A 25009-nucleotide genomic window follows, 5' to 3' on the forward strand; every position below is an offset into this window, starting at 1 on the left:
CTACTGAGATCCTCAGGTCGATTGGGAGCATCTGTTGAAATGGCATCCATTAGTTGTGCATTTAACAAATCTGGCCTTCATAATGCAAGAGTAACAAGAAGAAACCTACAGGATAAAAAGTCTTGTTTGCAGGCTGTTACACGCCAGATAAGGGACATGGTAAACATGTTAGAAGGTGCTCTATTCGGCAAAGACTGAAAGTAACTATTGTTGTGTAAATCCAAAAACTAACACTAATCACCCTGAACACATCATGTCAATTGTGAAACATGAGATGTTTTCCTTCAGTAGGGACAAAAAGCAAGATGGAGTTGATGAAATTGATTGAGGTAAAACAGCAGAAAAGCTCTTAGTGGCTGCAAAACCTTTAGGATTGATTCCGAGGTTCACCTTCCAGCACAACAAAGATCCTAAACATACAGGCAGAGCTACAATGTGGTTTAGATTGATGCATATTTATGTGTTAGAATGGCCCAGTCAAAGTCAAAACCTAAATTCAATTGAGAGTCTGTGGTCAGTATTGAAAATCTATCTTCACACAGGTTTTTCATCTAGTCTGATTAAGCTTGAGCTATGTTGCTGTTTTGTGGACATGTTTATTTCTGACGTTATGGAGGCTGAATACATATGTATACCATCTTTATTCTTTTTTTTTTTGTTGTTGTTCAAAAAAGGTTTATTACCATGTATCATTTTCCTTGTCTTTAGGAGATCTGTCAAAATCCCAATAAAATACACTTCTGGAAGGCACTGGATTTCCCAAAGTGATTGCAAGAAGCTTGCTTGTACATCATCGATTCTTCTGTTTTTCGTTTGTTTTGTAAGTATCGCAGCATAATCTGTTCTGTTTTTGTTTTAGTGTTTTTAAAACATGCCTTGTTATTGTTTTTTTTTTTTTTTTGTGTAAAATGATGCGTTTTGCATTTCATCTTCTCGTGCTCTCGTAAATGTCCCTGTATTCTGGGCTTCTCGCTTTTTCCTCAAATGTGCGCGCTTTGTGACACGCTGTTGTGTTTTGCACCATGGGGCTACTGTACATTATGAATAATTGCCTCAAACCTGGCGACTCATGAAAACACAACCCCCATTCTTCCAGAGTATCGCGAGAAGAGAGCGGCACCCCCATCTGTGTGTGTTTGAGGCTGCGTAGGGGGGGGGTCCGCCTGATGTCATTTGGCAGAAGGGGAGGCTGAGCTAGTGGTGGGCACACGGGTGGAGAGCATAACAATAACGACACCGTTTCATTGCTCATGCTGGGGCATTTAAACTCACTGTCGGAGTAAAACACGCCGCGTTTTAAAGGCGTCTCGCAGAGGTCCGGAGCGGGAGAAGAGGAGGCTAGCTAATGGGCTGATAGTACCAGATGCTATTCCAGCGGAGAAGGCGAACCGTGATGGGTTCTCGTTTTCCTGACGGGTAACTAACCCTACGCTCGAAACGCGGTTATTTCGGAGTGTGGGAACTCGCTCCGCATCTCCCGGACCTCAGTAGGTGTGACATTGTGTATGAAATGTCATCGAGCAGCCTCTGGGCCGCAGCTCGGCTCATGGAGCCCGAATCTAGCTAGCTGTCCGCTAGCCGAAGCTGTACCCGATGCTGCTGCTGCTGCAGCGGCTGTTCCTAAGCGGATCCGTACCACAGCGCAAGAAGTCCGGGGCCTCCGCGCCGAGTGAGTCTTTGTTTTGCATTACTGGAGTACAGCGGGGCTTTTGAGATGTGATGCTTTTGTGCGTCATATCTGAGCCTTTTGTAGCTGGAGGCTCACTCTTGCTTGACGCGAAGGGGCTAACGTTGCTGCAAAATGCACAGCAGAACCTCAACAGCGAGCTGCTGTTGAAGGGGGCGAGGTTGGACAGATAACAGCCCACCCCGAGTCTCTCTGAACAGCCGGGGAGGGGGGGTCTGGTTTGGACAACCACCACCCCATTTTCCCCCGTCACTCACCGCCTCTTCTCCAGGCGACATGGATAAACTGACGATCATTTCAGGGTGCCTGTTTCTGGCTGCAGATATCTTTGCAATCGCCAGCATTGCAAACCCAGACTGGATCAACACTGGTGAATCAACAGGTAAACCAGCAACCTTTTATGTTGCCCATCTTAACAATCAGTTTAGGTGAAGAAAGTCCAGTTGATGGCATGGACAGCTACAAGATTCCCAGCTTGAGTAAAAATACTCGTGGCTTGGGATTTGTACTAAAAATGTATATTATGATGTAGTTACTTTTATTGTGGAATCAGAGCTCAGCATTTGTTCCTGCTATGGCTAAAGTAATATAATATTACAGTTATAATAATGTTATAACATTTATTTATCAATACTGACACAATCAATATTGACAATGACTTATGCCAATATCAGGGTATGCGAGTATGTAAAGTACTTGGACTGCAATAAATGTTAGTTAATTGAATGAGTACCATGGAGTCATGGCCTCTATGCCAGTTATATATTTGTTGATGCTTGCTCGTTCATTGCCAAAACAGAAAATCTTTCTTGAATGAAAATATTGATGTTTTTAATAGTATCTAGATGGACTACTCTAACTGGGCTGTGTTTTCCTTGTACCCAAAGCAGAGAGACATTAACACATTCAGTATTTGTTCATTTATTCCCGTAGTAGTCCTCAGTTGCTTTTTGCACGGAATGATTATACCTTTTTGCTTTTCTACGCGTAATAGAGTAAAGCAAAGCATAGCTGATTTACTCTATTACTGGTTGGAGGGTCACCCCTAGTGACTCTCCAACCAGACTGCTTGACAGGCATGCCGCTGTTAACTGCAGATTTAAAATTATACTTTAAAAAGTACGATGGGTTATGCTCTTTTACTATCTTGACTAAACTAAGGAAGGTCGGAGGTCGACAGTTCAGGTTCTGAAAAATCTAAAACCCGAACTCCCCCATTCCTCAATGCATCAAACCTTAAAACACCCACAGCTTTCGGTCTGTAAACACAACCAACAGCATACACTTTTATGCCCTTTAAGTCAGTTTAATCAGTTAATGGTCAATGACATAAGTTTTAATGCATAGGTGCGATAATATTGTAATTCCTTAATTTTTTTGTTGCACTCAAAACTGCTACATCTATCGCTTTCTCTTTCACATGCGATAGTCCTTAGAACAGTGACTAAATTCTATCTATATAGCACTTTTATATATCTAAGTGTTGCTCAAAGTGCTTTAGAAAATGTCACCCGATAAAATCGAAGTGCACTGAAGTTATCTTCATTTGCGTGCTTTGCACTGATCTCTTGACATTTGAGGTGACCTCTGAATGATCAGTTGAACCTGTGAACGTGTAAGCAGTCAAATCAGATTTGGTTTAAGTGATGATGGTGGGGAGGAGCACGTGTGGCTGGTGAGCTGGTTTATTTGTGCTATTCCTGAAAACGCGTCCAAAACGTCTCCAGGGTATTGACGGACAGCTGCTACTCTTTGTTCTCTCTGCAGAATGACGGCTTAGCATCTGGGTCAGGGAGGGTGCACCATGCACCAGTCAGTGTAGCTCAGTGACATAGGTAATCTGTGCAGAAGCAATAATGGGGTTTAATGAACTAGGCAACATTGTCTATTCTGCTGCCCGTTTGATTGTGTTGTGTAATGGAATTCTTACTGTCCACTTCTTCAGATCCCCAGTGCTGAACTGGCTTGTACAGAAAACTGAACCTTTGCTATTATTAAACCTCAGTGTTGTGGTTTGTGTGGGTGTTCTTGTTGGAGTGGAAGCTGTCCAGCTAACAACTTCCAACTTGCTGTCACTCTTCTCTCTTCCCCTCACAGATGCTGCCTTTCTCTGTCATTTTGTCCTGTCTTGAATGGTTTTATCACATGTGTGGGTGATTAAAGCACTGAGATTCATCTTCTTCACATCTCATTTTTTCCCTTTGATTGCTGTAATAATGTTCTCTACTGTCTAGAATTTGCTATCTCCATGCAAGCACGATGAAATGGTCTTTGTTCTCTGAAGATGTTTTGATTGAGTGTAATGTAAATGTTCTTTTTAGATTAATTACATTGGACATTGTGTTTCTATCTATATTTATATAGTGCCTGGAAAAAAGAATGAGTTGGCTAAAAGCCTTCTCTGAAGAGTAAATTAGTAGAAAAGTAGTATATTTTCACATGTGCCTTGAAGTCAGAATTTTACAAGTTGTGACAGGATTGATATTGAAATGTATTCATTAGATCGATCAATGTATATAGTCGTTTTGCGGGTACAAACAAGTTTTGCGTGATTTGAAAAGAGCAGGTGAAAATGGTAGAAAAGTATATTTAAAATAAGAAAAACAGTTTGTCTATTTCATTACTGCAGTGTGCAAAGGTCTCAAACCGCTCTCTATACTTCTGTTGCCTTATCCAAGAAGAAGCAATAAAAGCGACCTGGTTCAGGAGATTTCAGGCTTTCTGAAAGCCTTTTAAGTTTTCCTTTGGGCTTTACAGCACATTAAATCATCACACAGTAGTATACAAAAAGTTCATTTATTTTAATAACTCAATTCACTTGGTAAAACGCATATCTGTCTGTCTGTCTGTCTGTCTGTCTGTCTGTCTGTCTGTCTGTCTGTCTGTCTGTCTGTCTCATTTGTTGATGGACACACCGTTGGACAGCTGCTTTAACTATTCTATAAACATCTTTTTTCTTCTCTTTTTTTGTGGCGGCAGTAGTGGCCTTTATTTTTCCCAGTTGACAGTAGCTAGACAGGAAATCAGGGGGGTGTAGAGAGGGGAAGACATGCGGCAAATGTCGCCGGGCTGGGATTTGAACCGGTGACTGCTGCGTCGAGGACTAAAGCCTCCAATATTTTCAGGTTCTAATCTGACCCTTGTATCTGACAAAAAGAAAAGAATAATTGATTTATTGAAACATCTGCCGATAGCAATACTTGTGTTAGTTTTGTTTTTGTTCTGATCATGCATAGGCTAATATCAATAAACCACATAGGCACTGTCAGCTGTACAACTGCATTGTATGCTCACACTTTCAGTTGTATTCATGTTTGCAATGGACAGCAGGGGCACAAAAACGTAAGGATGAAACGTTAGTTTGAAAAAGCTTCTGCTTCTAATTTTGTGGGTTTATTGGGGTGTAAATGGTCTGAAAAGATGCAACAGCTGGCAGCAAAATCACACTAATGGCATGATTTAATTAGCCTTTCTGCCATGAAGCATAAAACGTGGACCCAACTCAAGGGACGAAGCAGTTGCATTTACACAGACAACAAACTTGTATTTTGATGGCTCTTAGTTGCTTTGGTTTTTTGCCACTTCTCTCACCACGTTGCACTCAGGCGTTAGCATGTTGTTCAAACCTACTATCTTGCGTTCCCATTGGGGCTGCACAGTATATCGCACATTTATCGCAATTACAGTGTACTCAATATGCATGTCACAAAGAGCTGCTTTGACGGCAGTAAATGTTAGCTAATTAATTATCATGTATTCTGGCTAAGCCTGTAATATACAGTGTTTAGTGACGCTAGCTGTTTAATGCAGCAGTTTTAGAAGGTAAAGGTGGTCAAGTACCAGTAAGAAACGTTATAGGAGGATATTATATTACAGCCAATTTCCTATGATGGCGGTTTTGCATGGAACCAAATGTGTCCCAATATTCAAATTAAAATGTATTAATAAAATGCTTTTTCATTTTCAAAATGAGGCTGCAATTTTGACTCATAAATAAAATAAAAAATAAATCCTTCAAACTGCATTTTCATTTTGTCTCCAAGACTGCTCAATTTGTAAATTAATTAAAATGATAAATAAAATAACGTTTAACATTTCATTTTCAAAAGATGTCTAAGCAAAAAGTGACCCAAATTCATTTTGAAATGTCAAATTTGTGGTGTGCGGTGAAAATACTACAGTATCACAGTATTACCACTAAGGTTGGTTGATATTAACATTTTTCCTACTATTGTTCGTCAGTCTAACAAATGACGATGGGCGATATATTCACGCAGGTGTAGTTTGGACTTTTTTGTGGGTGGATCAATGTAAACAGCCACGGACTGATTTGCCAAATTAGACCATAAATGTCCAAAAATGGAGGACCTAGTTTTAAACTATTACAGCAGTCTTATAACAATGACAATTACGCTGTTCTATGCGGTATTTTGTGCATAGCTTTGAAACATCTCGTCTTATAAATGGTAAATGGCCTGAACTTGTATGGCGCTTTATCAAGTCCCCAGAGACCCAAAAGCGCCCTGTACAACCTACTCTTGTCACAACTTTGTGATTTTCCGACCTCTGAGTACAAATGGAAAGCAGCAAAAGTCCGGCGGACGTCCGCTGAGTCAAGAAGGCTACACCCCACTATGTTTTGCCATTAACCCGTAGGCCAAAAAAAACATTGCTCTTAAAAAACAACTGTTGAAGGGCTCAGCCTAGCGGCGATGGTCGATAAATTGGTCCTATCACCCAACCTTAATTACCACAGTCACTCAAAACATTAAAATGTACATGATTTAATTTTGATAGACTTGTGACCTGTCCTGGGTTTACCCTGCCTCTTGCCAACTGAAGATGGGCTCCACCCCTCTCCTGTGATCCTACAAGCATAAGCGGGCATGGACGATGGATGGATGATTTAATTGCTTTTAAAACAACAAGTATAACATTACTGCTGTTGAAATAATATGGATTATTATAGATATAATAATGTTGTCTATGACTTCTACTTGTTAGTGAGAACTTGGTTGAGAGTGTTGACAGCTGGTTGCATCATATATTCATGATGGTGAAGTTAAAACGTTTATATTTATGTTTATGCATTTGGCAGGAACTTTTTCCAAAGTGACTTACAAATACAGATAGAACAGTGCAGTTAACATGAAAGCTAACGATAAGCTTCTTAGAAGGAAAAATGTGTCAGAGGTGACAGTGTAGAAATAGTGCAGGCGTAGAGGGTAATAGAGAACGAGATGATGCAGTTGAGGAGGTAGGGAAGCACATAGAGGGGCTGAAGAGCTGGATCTCCATGTTTTTCTTGAAGGACAGCTGGTCGTTGATCATGACAACCAAGCAAACCACCTCACCATGACCCTCTTGCCGCAGTTGTGCACTACAGGAGTGTGACCAAGCTGGAATACGTTGAATGACCGACCAGTGAGGTACGATTTATACCAGGAGGAAGCGCTCTCTGTGATGCCCATGCTAGAGAGAATGTATTGTGGACTGTGTAAAATGCAGCCAGTATGTCAAGCACGATGAATACTGAGGTGTTGGCTGTTACTCTGGCTTCTTTTAAGGCTTCTGTCGCCAAGAGAGCTGCTTTGATGGAGTGGTCTCTTTTGAATCCAGCTTGGTTTGGGTCGAGGAGGTTTTTTTTCTTTCTTATAATTAAATAATTAGGAAAAACTGTGTCTTTTATAATTTCATTATTAAGACTAGCTAAAAAGAACCTACGGAAGAAATTTCATATTAAATGTTATTAAAATTTGCAACATTTGATTGTGTAGTCATGGTTCTCTGCAACTTTTCAACATCTTAAACACTAAAATACACTGCTCAAAAAAAATAAAGGGAACACTCAAATAACACATCCTAGATCTGAATGAATGAAATATTCTCATTGAATACTTTCTTCTGTACAAAGTTGAATGTGCTGACAACAAAATCACACAAAAATCATCAATGGAAATCAAATTTATTAACCAATGGAGGCCTGGATTTGCAGTCACACACGAAATTAAAGTGGAAAACACACTACAGGCTGATCCAACTTTGATGTAATGTCCTTAAAACAAGTCAAAATGAGGCTCAGTATTGTGTGTGGCCTCCATGTGCCTGTATGACCTCTCTACAACACCTGGACATGCTCCTGATGATACAGCGGATGGTCTCCTGAGGGATCTCCTCTCAGACCTGGACTAAAGCATCCGCCAACTCCTGGACAGTCTGTGGTGCAACGTGACGTTGGTGGATGGAGCGAGACATGATGTCCCAGATGTGCTCAATCAGATTCAGGTCTGGGGAACGGGCGGGCCAGTCCATAGCTTCAATGTCTTCATCTTGCAGGAACTGCTGACACACTCCAGCCACATGAGGTCTAGCATTGTCCTGCCTTAGGAGGAACCCAGGGCCAACCGCACCAGCATATGGTCTCACAAGGAGTCTGAGGATCTCATCTCAGTACCTAATGGCAGTCAGGCTACCTCTGGCGAGCACATGGAGGGCCATGCAGCTCTCCAAAGAAATGCCACCCCACACCATTACTGACCCACTGCCACACCGGTCATGCTGAAGGATGTTGCAGGCAGCAGATCGCTCTCCACGGTGTCTCCAGACTCTGTCACGTCTGTCACATGTGCTCATTGTGAACCTGCTTTCATCTGTGAAGAGCACAGAGTGCCAGTGGTGAATTTGCCAATCCTGGTGTTCTCTGGCAAATGCCAAGCGTCCTGCACGGTGTTGGGCTGTGAGCACAACCCCCATTTGTGGACGTCGGGCCCTCATACCATCCTCATGGAGTCGGTTTCTAACCGTTTGTGCAGACACATGCACATTAATGGCCTGCTGGAGGTCATTTTGCAGAGCTCTGGCAGTGCTCCTCCTGTTCCTCCTTGCACAAAGGCAGAGGTAGCGGTCCTGCTGCTGGGTTGTTGCCCTCCTACGGCCTCCTCCACGTCTCCTGGTGTACTGGCCTGTCTCCTGGTAGCGCCTCCAGGCTCTGGACACTACGCTGACAGACACAGCAAACCTTCTTGCCACAGCTCGCATTGATGTGCCATCCTGGATGAGCTGCACTACCTGAGCCACTTGTGTGGGTTGTAGAGTCCGTCTCATGCTACCACGAGTGTGAAAGCACCACCAACATTCAAAAGTGACTAAAACATCAGCCAGAAAGCATAGGTACTGAGAAGTGGTCTGTGGTCCCCACCTGCAGAACCACTCCTTTATTGCGTGTGTCTTGATAATCGCCAAAGATTTCCTCCTGTTGTCTTTTCCATTTGCACAACAGCTGTGAAATTGATTGTCAATCAGTGTTGCTTCCTAAGTGGACAGTTTGATTTACTTGGAGTTATATTGTGTTGTTTAAGTGTTCCCTTTATTTTGTTTGAGCAGTGTATATTGGGTTTAGTTATTTCTGAGTAAATCTGTTGATCGTTTCACTGAATCTGTCTCTCACCCCTCAGACTGTATCTTTATGCTGGTATCAGTTTAAAGGAAATTTAACACTATTTAGCTGACCGGTCTTATTGGAGGTTTCAGTGCATCTGTCTTTGGTAAGACCATAGTAGTATCGAGAAACAGACATTTTTTGACTAATCTTTTTTTATTTTATTATATAATGACCATTGGTAATGCATTATGCAGAATCACAGATAGTCAATGAAAATTATACCCATTTTGTTTGCATTACATTCACATACATACATGAATCCCACTTAAAACCTCAGGTATGAGAGGTATTGCTGCTGCAATTTTCCAGTTCAGACAGAATTCGGACGCTCAACATCTCTATTAAAGTCGTACATTTCTGGCATTACCATCTGAAGCCAATCTCCTGCAGAGCTGCGAGGCAGAGCCATTGTCACTGCTGTGTCAGACATAAACTGCGATTTAAAAAAAAAAGAATTTTCTGCAGCTCACTGTCTGTGACCGCCTAGTGCACATTTATGTCCTCATGTTGGATTGAAGGGTTCTGAACATAAATGATGACCGATGCTATTACATATGCGCCATCAAGCATTGATTGTAGCCATTAAACAAAGCCAACCCCTAAATAATTGCCCCATCTTCAGAACATGTTAAAGAAAATTGTACTGAGGATCACAGGGTGCAAGTTTTGGCTTTGTGTGATGATTTTTAAATAAATTATTTTTATTTTTCAACCTTACTGTCTCATTCTTACCATATTCTCTACATTAGAAAGAGAGAAAGACAATATCACCTCCACGTGCCACTTGTTCATGTATGTAATAATGTTGAGACATGTTTTGTAATAGGACAGCACTATAGCTCCAATTGCTATTTTGGGTGTGGTTTGACAGTTTTAGTCACGTGTGCTAAAATGGAGCTGTGAAAACCTGCTCACTTGCAGACTTTTTGGTAAATCAACTCAAAAAGCAGTTGATTTACATATATTCTTCCCTTTATGAATGATCTTTTGCACATTTTTTTTTAATATACACTCAGGTTATCTTTAATTTTAAATTTTGCTTGCTTTATAAGATTTGAGTATAGCAATAACAGGCAAAAACAATAAATTTGAAGTGGATAAAATATTTGCTTAAACTGCAGATTATTCTAACCAGTGCTCAGAGATTGCCGCTGAAGTCGCTCTGATTCTGATACAGCCAAAAATAGATGAAACGGGACACTATTAAATTGTCTTATTTTAAGTATCACTTTTCAAAGCACAAGGGCACACGGTGTCATTACTACACTGCAGCTGAAACCAGGCCAGCCATTAACATCCAGTTACAGGCCTGCTGCGCCAGCAGTCCTCACCTGCAGTTTACCCAAAACTGAGCGAGTTTGACAAGCAGGGACAGCAACCACAAACTGAGCCATCACTGACACAAAATATTTATTGACCTCAAGTAAAGAAAATATCATTTTGAAATGTAAAATGACTTGGATCGTTCGTGGCTCCAGCTGTAACATTTAGCCTGCAGGTGTGATGCAAATGGTCTGTGTGAAGAAATGATTTAATTCTTGCATTGCAGTTGGAAAATCTAACCTACTGCCTAATCTAGTGTTCTTCAGTGCCTGGAGGAAGTTTACATAAGAAATATTTGATTATCAAAATAACATCTATAGATTGTACTGCATCTTAAAATAGATTAATATATTTTTAACAGATTTGACTGCAGGAATTAGGCTTTTTGTAATAATTAAGGTCAATGGAGTCACCCCTAACTATAAATCTGCACAGTGATAGTAGAAGGTAATTAGCACATGACTAATGAACATATCCCTACAGACATACTTTATTGATGCTATATTGGAAATACTGTATCTATAACTACTGTTATTGAATAGCCTATTGGTCCTCTTGTATTTCAGGGTTGTTTAAGGATTAGAAAGAGACGGTGCCATTTTAAATCAAAACCTGCTATTCGGTTGCTGTGTTCACTCATTACAGCTTTATGCACCTTGTGATGTCATGATATTGCCATCATTATTTGGCATTGCATGTTTTTTCTTTAAGGTGTTTTGTTATAATTGGTCCTGGTATCAGATATGCCTACTTGTGTAATGCTGAAGTCTATACAGGAGGCATTTCCTGGGAAATGCATTTTGCTTACACTGAAATTTTGTTAAAAGTCGAATATGATAAAATTCATGCTTTGCTCTGCCTCTATAAAGATACTTTTATTTATGTAATTCTTTTCAGAGTTAAATTATATGGACAGCCGTTAACAAGTTCTGTGTTATGTGCGCAGACATTGGAGAGTAAATGGAAATTAATTTACTATTTTTAGGTTTTCCACAGTGTATAGTTTGGAATTGGTGTTTTGGACAAGCCAATTATTAGAATGAGACTCTTTATTAGTAGATAGTGAGCCATGCTTGACTCAGATGAGTAGCAGGGATTTGATTTTTATCCATGCTACAGTGCTCTGTTATTTGCTAGACGAGGAGTGTCACACTCCAATCCGCAACCCACCTAAATCAGATGGCTGAATCACCTCCTCATGCAATCTAGAGTTCTGCTAATGGCTTTGTTATGTGGTTCAAGCGTAAAAGTTGCAGGACACCAACCTTCAAAGACTGAGGTTTACCACCTGTATGCAAGATAGTCTGACCTGATGTGTCTATAGCATGCATTCCTTACTTGTTCACAATTCAGAACTTCCACAGAATGATTTATGGTGTTTAAGAGAATAGGAGAACCATCGTGGATGTTTTCTCTGCTTTTCTTTTCATAAGGACTCCAGGTTCAGTGTTTTATTTAACTTTTTTTCCACCGGTTCTCCTTCCATGCGGTTTGAATATCCAGCGTCTATTGTGTGTCGGTTTTAAATATTAAATATATATATTTTCCTTATTATTATTTAATATTTCCAATGTTTAAACTGTTGGTAATGGCACATTTAGGTTCATGACAATCAATGCTCAGAATTTGATGCTTTTTAGATTGTTGGGCCCTGATTGGCGACCGGCATGTTATAAACTCAAATCTGATCATTTTCTGATTGGTGAAGGCACCTTTGTTGGCGTGTTTCCCATGCGGATTTCTGCTCTGCACAGCTTCGTTCCAGTTCCCTGCTAATAAAAGCGGGCAATGTTAAAAAGCCTCTGGCTGCAGAAAAAAGCAGCTGTCTTGTGCTTTGGCTTACCTACGTGCCGCCCACCACAGTTCAGAGGCCATTTTGACTCATCCCTTCTGAGCCTGCAAACAGCAGCACCCCTGGTGCTCCACTAATGACAGCATCATCATGTTGCAGTAGAGCAGATGCGGCGCTCATTTCCCCTCATTTGGGCCAAGACATGGTGAGAGGAGTGTTTTGATCATAGTGAGTGCAGAGCTGACTACAGGATAGCAGGGCATGATGGGGGCGTTAAAAGAGCAGGGCCTCAAAACCGTAAATTGGCCCATTATTTTCTGTAAATAACAGTGAGCACAACAGTTCCAGTGAGACTTTTAGACCATAGATATTTTGTTTTAGTTAATTTTTTTCATTGCCATCCAAAAGGCATAATAATGCAGCATTCTTGAATATTTGTTCTATTTTAATTGTAATATTTCACTCATTGTGGGTCCGATTCCAGCTTCCTCCTGCCATGTGTCAATGTGCCTGTGGGCAAGGCACTTAACCTCAAGTTGCCTACCGATCTGCGTATCGGTGTATGAATGTGTGAATGTTAGCAAGTGCGATTGGGTGAATGTGGCTCTAGTGTAAAGCGCTTTGAGTGGTCTGTATGACTGGAAAGGCGCTGTATAAATTCAGTCCATTTACCATTTTTACCATAAATCCAAACCCTCCTGTTTCTATTTAGTCTTGATGCAGCTTTTTCTGGCTGGATTTAGATGGACATGTGCTCAGTCAGGTAAAATATAAACTGCTGGTGCATTGCACACGTTTAGATTGCTTGTCTGCGTATTTATTACCAACACCTCAGCTGGAACATTACATCCGTTTGTCAGTGCTGAGTGAAATGAGGGCTAGCTGGATGTTTTTCAGCACCTGACAGTTGTTCAATTCGCTCCATTAACTCCACATTGTGACGGTACCCAAACATCCTGTCACCCGAATGTTGTCTTTTTCCAGTGTCTCTCATCATTGAAAGAAACAAATTAAAATTTCGCAACATCTTTATTTGCTTTCTGACTGCATTCGGACTTCATTACCACTTGCAGTTTAATAGAAAATGTTTTTGGTGCATTATTTGTTTAGCATTGCACTCCATTTTTTGCTTGCTATGAGACTACTTTTATGCAGGCATCAAGTTGTGCTTGTCCTGCTTTGACAGCAGATCATTTAATGTAATTGTCTATATTCTACTCATAGCTTGCTTTAAAAAACCTTGGTTTTGTGACTCCAGCAGGAGTTTGCTCATAGTTATTTTGGTTTGATCAAAGATGAGAATCTGTTAAATTGCATGAGTCAACTTCCTGAAACTGCAAGTAGAACCATAATTAAGGGAAATATGAGTAATAAGAAATCTTTTAGAAAACATTAGCCAATAAGTCAGAAATCATACATGAGATTTGTTATCATTTTGGTAGTTTATTAAAAAAAAAGGGCCAACATTGATACCTAATTGTTAATCACAGACATGCCCCAATCCAGATAGACGGATATAGATGTAGAAATATAAATAGATTTATATCACCATGACACTGGCAATAATTTTAATGCTAAATATGATTGCATTACAGTTTACAAACCTAATTGTGTTGCTCTTGACAACCAGGCAGTGCATTTATATGGTGCATTCACTGACTGGAAAAATATCAGATTTTTTAGTTTCTGACCAGCTGATCCCCGGTTAGGGTGTGTCAGGGTGGATATTGATGACGTTCGGTCACCGGTCATTTTATCTGGACATCTCTTTAAATCTGGACATTAAAATGAGCTATTTATACAGCTATGACCTATTAAAAGACTTGATAATGTGGGTACATTATTCCTATTGAAGGAAAGGCAATTACTTACCCTATCAAATGAAAACCGCAACTATTATTGCTTTGTAATTTTTTGGTGGTTTGTTTTTTTTCTGTTGCAATGACAGTGCCATGCAACATTTAGCAATCATGATGCCAGAATAAACAGCACTGTGCTCACTGCTAACTGCACCCTTTCATCATAGCGAGTGGACGGGATGTCAGAGACAGTTTTGTTGTTAATGTTGTGAGATTTTGTGATTTTACACCTAGCTTTAGAGTGCGAACACAGGGGCCCCTCTGACTTGTCACTTTAGAAAACATCTCCTCACAGAGCTTCTATCAGGCTTCCTACAATACTTAGGTGTGAATGTTCTCGTCTTAGAAGTCGTTTTGGGTAAAGGTCTTTATCCCTCTTAGTCATCTGTGGGAAAACGCTTGAATCTGCTGCGTAAAACCTGGATTATTTTGCTTAACACACCACTGAGCTTGTTTTCCTTTCTATTATATTGGTATTATTGAAATGAAGGCTTTAAAAGGAGCTCAAAACTCATTTTATTATGTTGTGAAGGACATATTTAGCTTATTTTGATTTTTTGTTTTTAAGGTTGACCAAACAAGAAGGGGGAAAAAATAAAAGGAACAGCAAAATGCGTCATTGTCGGTGCGTCATGGTGGTGCTCAGTAGGTCCACTTCTTATAGAATTACCCGAGACGTGTGTGAATGCCAGGTGTGAACAGGGCATGTGTTAGCGATTGCCTGTAAGCTGATTCTAGGCCTAACTCCTGATAATAGTCTATCCTGTTGATGTGAAGATGACGTTATCAATATTGAAATGTAAACTAACAGTTATGGTGGCATTGTTAAAACAGATTCTGCAGCTATGATTGTTCAGATTTTTTAATGCAAAGTGCAAACATTTGATTTGAGAAAACTACACATTTAAAAACACCACTGTTGTTTGATCATCACTGATAATTAAACAGGAACGGTTTGTGTTTGGTCCTGCTGGCTGAACTGTTTAGCATAGCGTGCCTGCCTGTTGTACGGCAGGAATCCCATTGAGTGCTTGTAAAACAGCAGGAGGTCAGAGGATCCAGGGAAAACGGTCATAAACCGCCTTCATTACCTGCAGCATTCAAACTTTTGTCTAATTCTCCTTCAACCAGTCCCTGCCACTTTCTGTCTCATTCACATATATATTCACAGTTGTTCTGTAATAACAAGATGACTTTAGCAAAATAAATGTGAAAACTGCGCCGGCATAGCATGGCTAGGGAGGAAACCACTCTCAAGGTTCCTTTTTTATGTTAACATAGAAAGTATTTCAGTGGAAGACATCGCTGTACGTTCCTATAGATGTGAAGCCTGCTGTTCTTGCAGTTCTGCAGAGCCATATATTTATCTACAGCTTTTTCTTTTAAACCGCAGGCATTGTTTTTCTGAGCTCGGGAAGCTGGTTGCTATATTATAGAAGCATGTTTTTACTGGGCGTTATAAAGGGGACAGGATTTCCTCTGTAAAGTCTGCACAATCCTCACCATTCACAGGTCCAGGGAGAGCACACCGGGTTCAGGTTTTTCTGTTGAAGCTCAATTGATTTTTGCCTCATATTCATTATATACAAAGTTTAAAACTAACGGGTAATAAAATGTGTAGATACTTGCCAGAAGAAGTAACACGCTGAATCTGAAACATCAGCTTCCATATTTGTCCCATTCTAACTTCCTTCCCACCTACTGAGCCTCTGAACGTTAATGATGCCATCTACAAAGACCTGTCTCTTTAGTGAATGGGTTATTTTTGTGTTTGCAACCATCACTGAACAACAAACGTGTTCTGTTAGGAAAAAAATCCTGTCTAAAATGAGTGAGGAGCTGTCTCAGATCCAGGTTCTGGGCATGTGTGTGACGATGGAAAGACGTTACCACAAATACTCTCAAACTCCTATAAGACTAAGAATTTGAACTGATTTCTTTGCAATTTTAACAGTGTATCCTGGTTCCTTACAAATGAAAAGAAATATAGAGTAAAAAGAAATGAATGATTTGGAAAAAAAGGTGTTGGAGTGGTTCAAAGGCATTAACACGGTTTCTACTTTAATAGAAAATGCAAATTCTAGCTAATATAGATTTCCTTTTTTTTTTACCTATGCAGGTCCTTCTCAAAAAATTAGCATATTGTGATAAAGTTCATTATTTTCTATAATGTAATGATGAAAATTTTACATTCATATATTTTAGATTCATCGCACACTAACTGAAATATTTCAGGTCTTTTATTGTCTTAATATGGATGATTTTGGCATACAGCTCATGAAAACCCAAAATTCCTATCTCACAAAATTAGCATAGTTCATCCGACCAATAAAAGAAAAGTGTTTTTAATACAAAAAACGTCGACCTTCAAATAATCATGTACAGTTATGCACTCAATACTTGGTCGGGAATCCTTTTGCAGAAATGACTGCTTCAATGCGGCGTGGCATGGAGGCAATCAGCCTGTGGCACTGTTGAGGTCTTATGGAGGCCCAGGATGCTTCGATAGCGGCCTTTAGCTCATCCAGAGTGTTGGGTCTTGAGTCTCTCGACGTTCTCTTCACAATATCCCACAGATTCTCTATGGGGTTCAGGTCAGGAGAGTTGGCAGGCCAATTGAGCATAGTGATACCATGGTCAGTAAACCATTTACCAGTGGTTTTGGCACTGTGAGCAGGTGCCAGGTCGTGCTGAAAAAGAAATCTTCATCTCCATAAAGCTTTTCAGCAGATGGAAGCATGAAGTGCTCCAAAATCTCCTGATAGCTAGCTGCATTGACCCTGCCCTTGATAAAACACAGTGGACCAACACCAGCAGCTGACACGGCACCCCAGACCATCACTGACTGTGGGTACTTGACACTGGACTTCTGGCATTTTGGCATTTCCTTCTCCCCAGTCTTCCTCCAGACTCTGGCACCTTGATTTCTGAATGACATGCAGAATTTGCTTTCATCCGAAAAAAGTACTTTGGACCACTGAGCAACAGTCCAGTGCTGCTTCTCTGTAGCCCAGGTCAGGCGCTTCTGCCGCTGTTTCTGGTTCAAAAGTGGCTTGACCTGGGGAATGCGGCACCTGTAGCCCATTTCCTGCACACGCCTGTGCACGGTGGCTCTGGATGTTTCTACTCCAGACTCAGTCCACTGCTTCCGCAGGTCCCCCAAGGTCTGGAATCGGCCCTTCTCCACAATCTTCCTCAGGGTCCGGTCACTTCTTCTCGTTGTGCAGCGTTTTCCGCCACACTTTTTCCTTCCCACAGACTTCCCACTGAGGTGCCTTGATACAGCACTCTGGGAACAGCCTATTCGTTCAGAAATTTCTTTCTGTGTCTTACCCTCTTGCTTGAGGGTGTCAATAGTGGCCTTCTGGACAGCAGTCAGGTCGGCAGTCTTACCCATGATTGGGGTTTTGAGTGATGAACCAGGCTGGGAGTTTTAAAGGCCTCAGGAATCTTTTGCAGGTGTTTAGAGTTAACTCGTTGATTCAGATGATTAGGTTCATAGCTCGTTTAGAGACCCTTTTAATAATATGCTAATTTTGTGAGATAGGAATTTTGGGTTTTCATGAGCTGTATGCCAAAATCATCCGTATTAAGACAATGAAAGACCTGAAATATTTCAGTTAGTGTGCAATGAATCTAAAATATATGAATGTTAAATTTTCATCATGACATTATGGAAAATAATGAACTTTATCACAATATGCTAATTGTTTGAGAAGGACCTGTATATATCAGAAGAAATGTACAAAACCTTTCACTGATTTTTATTAAACTCATAAAGTGTATCAAAGTATGGTTGCTTGGTGTGTTTATAGACCAAAACTGGAGATTTTCCAGACATGATCCATTTAGTAAAACTGGCAGATCCTGATCTATTACTGGGTAATTTCCTAAAACTGATGGTGAATCTAGGTTCTCCTTAACAATCATTCACAGCGAAGGATAGACTTCCTCTCTGTCTGTGTCCAGTCCTCCAAGATCCTCAGATAGCCTTCTGTTTAGGGGAAGGCAGCTGAAACACAACTCTTTAGATTTAGCACGGATCAAGGCAAAGCACTCAGCTCATGATAGAGCTAAACTACGCAGTCTCAAAGTCTGAAAAAGTCCATCCATCCATCCATCCATCCAATTAATTAATAAAATTAATTACAAGTTATACCTAGTAATTAGTGAAGCATTAAGGTGGATCACAGCTCACCTGCCTTACAAATCTCATCATCCACTGCCCAATGGTGAAACAAATCAGTTTTACTCAATATGTTATTTTTCAAGTAAGTACCTCTTGCCCTGTGCTGTGTCCTAGAGAGTCCACCTCTTAGTCAAAGAGACCTGTGGTCAACAGGGAGGTAAACACTGAGCAAAGTGAACCTGCTCTGCTTACTCAGGTAGAAAATCCCCTTGAGGTTGTGCTTTTAATTGAATAAGATGTCTCTAGAGAAACATGATCCTGCTTTTAGCACCAGCCTTTACACTATACCAGAGCTTGTCCCGTGACTCAGTTTGATGCATACATCCATTTAACTTCTTGTCTTGCTTAATGATAGATAAGTACAGCAGAGCATTTCGATTGCAGATGTGACCTTGCATTTTCCATGATCTTCAACTGAGCTCTTGAGAGATAAAATCAGACTGTAGATGGTTAGAATTTGTAGCTTGATTGGAGTTTGGACAGCTTGCACATTCATATTTACTGAACCTTTTAAAGCTGCTGCAGCAGCTCTGTCCAGTATCACTTGAAATGTCCCAGCTGTGTGGGATTCATTGACTAACTGGCAGGATTGATTTCATCTTCTCACTCTGTTACAGCTACACAACTACTATAGCCTGTGAGACTGATTAGGTACTGAGGTGATAGTCGTAACTTTATTGTAGCAAATTTGTAAATGTGTGTTTTGTCCACGCCTTCAAATCTTTCCACCTTTTTTCTGTGGTAGCGTCAAACTTGAAAGTATTAGTCAGGATCTGATTTTCTAAACCAAAACAAAGTAGTTGGTAATTGAGCGGAAGGAAACGGATACAAAGTTTTCAATGTTTTTAATTTGTTATAACCATGAATGACTGAATTAAAGCAAACCTATTCGTGTTTTATCCTTCCTTGCAGGTGCCCTTACAGTCGGCCTTGTCCGGCAGTGTCAGACCATACACGGACGGGAGCGGACCTGCATCCCGCCGCGGCTGCCCCCTGAGTGGGTCACTACTCTCTTCTTCATCATCATGGGCATCATATCCCTCACAGTCACCTGCGGACTGCTAGTTGCGTCGCATTGGCGCCGAGAAGCCACCAAATATGCCCGCTGGATTGCCTTCACTGGCAGTAAGCGAATAAAACAATTACATTCATCCTGAATGAAAATGTTTTGTAAACTAGTCGAAGTTTAATTACTTTAGAAAATATATTCATGTATGTACTCCAGATTGTATAAGCAGATTCATAGAGGAATGCAGCTTGTTTGGTGCTTGAGTAGGTGGACAATATAACCACAGCCCTCCCTCTTTGCCTTCGACCATGAAGCCTCTCCTCTCCTCTCCTTTTTTTTTTTTTTTTCCAGACAAGATTTCTGTATAGATGCACTTGCAGCTCTCCACAATAACTCACCCGTCACATGCATTGTGCCTGGCTGGTTTCACAAAGCTGTGTGGGTTGATGTGATGTGATTGGCCAGTCAGCTGAGGGTAGCAGCAGCGTGAAGCACACTCACACAGATGGATCAGTGGTATGCGAAGCCACAATGGCTCACATTATTGTCTGAAAACTGGAAGCATTTTTTTAAAAATGGCTCAGACACAAAAAGGAAAAACAGCCTCGGGAATTGCACAGACACTCTGGTGGTTAGTTTGTCTCTGCCAGATCTTGTGCAGATTTATATTTTTTTAAACCTGGTAAACTACAACTCCTCCAAATCCCAGGTTCCAGGCACTGAGGACGCCTCAGAGAAACTCAAAGGGAAAATAAAAACAAGTGATGGATGTTGCAGCTGAGAGCTTTTGCACCTGTTCCCATCTCATCTGATTCTGCTCAGATACAGCAGAATTAGATCTGACTGAGCACCTGTAGCAGTGGTTGCCAACTACACTGTCCAAAGGTTTCAGATGCATCCCTGGTCAAACGCACCACATTTAAATGGTTGATTTACCCTCTCATCATACCAAAATCTTGTTGGACCTGGCAGACATGCAAACGTCTCTTACATTTTTGGTCCATTTCCCTTATTGTTTCTCTCATTGGTAAATGTTTGCACAAATCAGACAAGAAGGTGATTATAACCTACTGGTTTGTAGGCTGTTTACTATTGGAGAGGAACTGTGAGTTACTTTATTCCAGTGGATTTTGGCATATATTTTGTTGTTGTAGTCTCCTTGCATGATACCGCCTTAAAACAAGCCCCCTTTTTTATTCATCTTCAGCTCCTGATCATATTTGTCTTTTTTGACAAGTTGCTACCACCTTTTAAACTGCAGTTGTATTATTTATTTGTTGTGGACAGACACCATCACTACAGCCACGCAATTACGGGGCATACAATCGCCTAGAGGAGACAATGAAACCTCACAGACTAGTACAGATGACAAAGTTTGTTGAGTGGGTGTCTGACTACATGAAAAAGCCTAAATTGCTCTTTTCTGTTATTATGATTTGTTTTCTCTTTAGATGTGTTGTTGTCAAAAAATTCTACAAGACCGATGATGGTCACTCAGAATCAGCTTTATTAATATCTTGCAAGAGAGAAGGGTTTTTACAGCATTGGACATGTTCTGCCAAATCATTCTGACTAGACAAAGCAAAAGTTATAACAGCTTCAACAGCTTTCAATGTTATTCTCATGGGACCCAGACTGGGTTTTGAGCTTTTGGCCAGACTTCTTCTGAGTTTCGTTCTGGTGGAAACTCTCATGCTGTCGTTCGCAGCAGGCAGGCGGGTGGACTCTCCCTTTCCAGGCCAGGTGGGCTTCACTCTACTCTGATGGAGTGAAGCCGTGGGGAGGGCAGGTGTCCAGGGAGCGCTCAAATCGCTCTGTGTGTGTGTGTGTGTTCTTGTACTTGTTGCTGAGTGAGAACCATTTTTCGTATTTTTATCGCAAAGTGAGGACATTTTGATAAAGTGAGGACATTTTCCTGGTCCTCACTTTTTCAAATTCCATTCTTGGGACAGAGGTTAGGTTTAGGACTAGGGTATGAATTGAGTTATTGTTAGGGTTAGGGTTAGGTATTAACTGGTTAGGGTTAGTGTTAGGGTCAGGGTTAGGCACTAAAAATCAAGGAAAATGAATGGAAGTCAATGGAAGTAACCGAAAAGTCCTCATAAAGGTAGTAAAACACAGATGTGTGTGTGTGTGTGTTCCTGTCTTGGCATCAGAGTGGGAACCATTTTCCCGATTTCACCATCAAATTGAGGACCGAAATTGTACCAAAGTGAGGACATTTTGCTGGTCCTCATGACCTATTTTGCTAACGGTTAGGTTTAGGACTAAGATGTGAATTGAGTTTATGTTAAGGTTAGGGTTAGGCATGCACTGGTAATGGTTAGGTTTAGGGTTATTGTCAGGGTTAGGGCATAGAAAGGGTTGAAAATGACTGAAAATCAATGGAAGTCAATGGGAGTCAACACATGGTCCTCACTACATATAGCAAAACAAGAGTGTGTGTGTGTGTGTGTGAGGCAGTGAAAAAGGTTTAGTACATGGTTCAGATTTGTCACAAACAAAGTTAGTTACTTGTCCACATACATTACAGACCAAAAGTTTGGACACACCTTCTCATTCAAAGAGTTGTCTTTATTTTCATGACTATGAATATTGTAGCTTCACACTGAAGGCATCAAAACTATGAATTAACAAATGTGGAATTATATACTGAACAAAAAAGTGTGAAACAACTGAAAATATGTCTTATATTCTAGGTTCCTTTTGCTTTGATTACTGCTCCGCACACTCTTGGCATTCTGTTGATGAGCTTCAAGAGGTAGTCACCTGAAATGGTTTTCCAACAGTCTTGAAGGATTTCCCAGAGATGCTTAGCACTTGTTTGCCCTTTTGTCTTCACTCTGCAGTCCAGCTCACCCCAAACCATCTCGACTGGGTTCAGATCCGGTGACTGTGGAGGCCAGGTCATCTGGCGCAGCACCCCATCACTCTCCTTCTTGGTCAAATAACCCTTACACAGCCTGGAGGTGTGTTTGGGGTCATTGTCCTGTTGAAAAATAAATGATGGTCCAACTAAATGCAAACCGGATGGAATAGCATGCCGCTGCAAGATGCTGTGGTAGCCATGCTGGTTCAGTATGCCTTCAATTTTGAATAAATCCCCAACAGTGTCACCAGCAAAGCAACCCCACACCATCACACCTCCTCCTCCATGCTTCACGGTGGGAACCAGGCATGTAGAGTCCATCCGTTCACCTCTTCTGCGCCGCACAAAGACACGGTGGTTGGAACCAAAGATCTCAAACTTGGACTCATCAGACCAAAGCCCAGATTTCCACTGGTCTAATGTCCATTCCTTGTGTTCTTTAGTCCAAACAAGTCTCTTCTGCTTGTTGCCGGTCCTCAGCAGTGGTTTCCTAGCAGCTATTTTACCATGAAGGCCTGATTCACACAGTCTCCTCTTAACAGTTGTTCTAGAGATGTGTCTGCTGCTAGAACTCTGTGTGGCATTGACCTGTTCTCTAATCTGAGCTGCTGTTAACCTGCGATTTCTGAGGCTGGTGACTTGGATGAACTTATCGTCCGCAGCAGAGGTGACTCTTGGTCTTCCTTTCCTGGGGAGGTCCTCATGTGAGCCAGTTTCTTTGTAGCGCTTGATGGTTTTTGCGACTGCACTTGGGGACACTTTCAAAGTTTTCCCAATTGTTTGGACTGACTGACCTTCATTTATTAAAGTAATGATGGCCACTTGTTTTTCTTCACTTAGCTGCTTTTTTCTTGCCATAATACAAATTCTAACAGTCAATTCAGTAGGAGTATCAGCTGTGTACTGTATCCACCTCCTGCACAACACAACTGATGGTCCCAACCCCATTTATAAGGCTTGAAATCCCACTTATTAAACCTGACAGGGCACACCTGTGAAGTGAAAACCATTTTAGGTGACTACCTCTTGAAGCTCATCATCAGAATGCCAAGAGTGTTCAGAGCAGTAATCAAAGCAAAAGGTGGCTACTTTGAAGAACCTAGAATATAAGACATATTTTCAGTTGTTTCACACTTTTTTGTTCAGTATATAATTCCACATGTGTTAATTCATAGTTTTGATGCCTTCAGTTTGAAGCTACAATATTTACAGTCATGAAAATAAAGAAAACTCTTTGAATGAGAAGGTGTGTCCAAACGTTTGGTCTGTACTGTACCTGTCATCCATTGTCTTTTCTTTTATTATGTCACTCCTGTCGCCTGTCTGTCCTTTTTAATATTGTAGAGCTGAACAAGTTTTAACCCATTCATTGATGCACTCGGTGCTTTGTGGTCCATATTTTCACCATTAAATTAAACATTTCTCCCTGGGGAGGAGGTAATGCCACAGAACGCTGCTCCTGTCCCATAGCAGCACTTTTGATCTTGTCTCCGGACAGAACTTTATCTCTGCTCCTGTCCCATCTGATAGAGCCTTACTGACGGAGCTTTGCCACCGTCCCCTTACGCGGCTGGCTAATGGGGGGAAAATTCCTTTAAAACCTGCAGATGTCTCCCAAGAGTCTAGAGCTTTCTGGAACCCTAACTAATTAGTTAGGAGAGCCTCACTCAACCGTACATGGAGGGATCTCTACTGGTGAACCGCTGTTCACCGCACGGTGTGGCAACTAACCGCACACAGCGAGGTCCGTCCACCTCGCTCCCTGTTCTAAGGTGGAAAAAATTCCAAATCACCTTTGTCTCCAGTAGAAAACTTTTATTATATATATAATAGGTAAACTTTTAGTTTAAATATCAGAACCTTTTAAACGTTTGAAATTTAGATTTTTTTTTATAATCTGGATTTTAGGCCTTTGGTTATTTTTATCAAACTATTAAGCAAATTAATAATGATAATAAATAAATAAATTATGCTGATTCATTGTTTCTCACCATCTCTGGAAGGAAAACAAATGTGGTCCTTTCAGATTCCAGTGTTGAGTCTCCCAAGAACACCGAGTCAGAGGTCCTCCTCCCTTTAACAATAATCGGGATTGAGGCAGGGAAGCTCAGGTTAATCAGACCCTTCTTTTGTCGATGTCCTCGGAAGAAATCAGTCAAGGAATCCCATCCTCGGCGCCCTTTATTGTAGAAAAATACTTTTTTACCAATACAGAAACCGATTATTTCACTCTGTTAATATCTTGCAAGAGAAAAGGATTTTATACAGCACTGGACATGTTGTCAGGAGTGGTGCCACATCTGTCTGACTAGACAAAGCAAAAGTTCTCCTTATAACAGCCTTAAGAGCTCTCAAGGTGATTCGCATGGGACAAAAAAACTCCTGCAGTTTTAGTATATGTACTTATTAAGCAGGAAAAGATAATTTTTTGTAGTGCTGCACTTTGTAAAGCAATACAAGTTTAAAAAGGTAACATTATTTGGATAAATAGTCAGGCTATCTGCTCAGGTAGCCTCCCTGTAGCCGGCTGCTTAACAGACACACTGCTCTTAGTTAGCCAAAGCATTTTTATCATAACAAAAATGATGGGTGGTGCTCCTACAGTTTTCATGTTACAATCTCCTGTTTTGCTTTGAAAAATATTTCCAAACAGTCACATTTGTCTTTTGAAAGCCAGAAAAGTGTGGCATCCTTTTTTCAGCTAGCTGACTGGCAGTGCTCTGCAACAAGTGGGATCCCGGCTGTTAAACTCTGCTCTGTACAGCAGCAGAAGATTATGGTCACAGCGACATTGTTTCGGCCACCTTGTTAAAAGAAATCTACAACGCAGGTCTGGTTAT

General features: G+C 40.9%; 1 protein-coding gene across 1 annotated transcript in view; it reads left to right on the forward strand.

The window, feature by feature from the left end:
* Nucleotides 1-1140: 1140 nt before the first annotated feature.
* The window catches only part of LOC124863313 (uncharacterized protein C16orf52 homolog B), a 39020-nt gene continuing 15151 nt past the window's right edge, over nucleotides 1141-25009 (forward strand). The window contains exons 1-2 of the mRNA XM_047357647.1: nucleotides 1141-2069; nucleotides 19204-19416. Of these exons, the coding sequence (XP_047213603.1) occupies nucleotides 1964-2069; nucleotides 19204-19416 (319 nt within the window). The 5' untranslated portion in view covers nucleotides 1141-1963. The remainder of the gene's footprint in view (nucleotides 2070-19203; nucleotides 19417-25009) is intronic.

Source organism: Girardinichthys multiradiatus, chromosome X (genome assembly GCF_021462225.1).
Source record: "Girardinichthys multiradiatus isolate DD_20200921_A chromosome X, DD_fGirMul_XY1, whole genome shotgun sequence".
NCBI classification, from domain to species: domain Eukaryota; kingdom Metazoa; phylum Chordata; class Actinopteri; order Cyprinodontiformes; family Goodeidae; genus Girardinichthys; species Girardinichthys multiradiatus.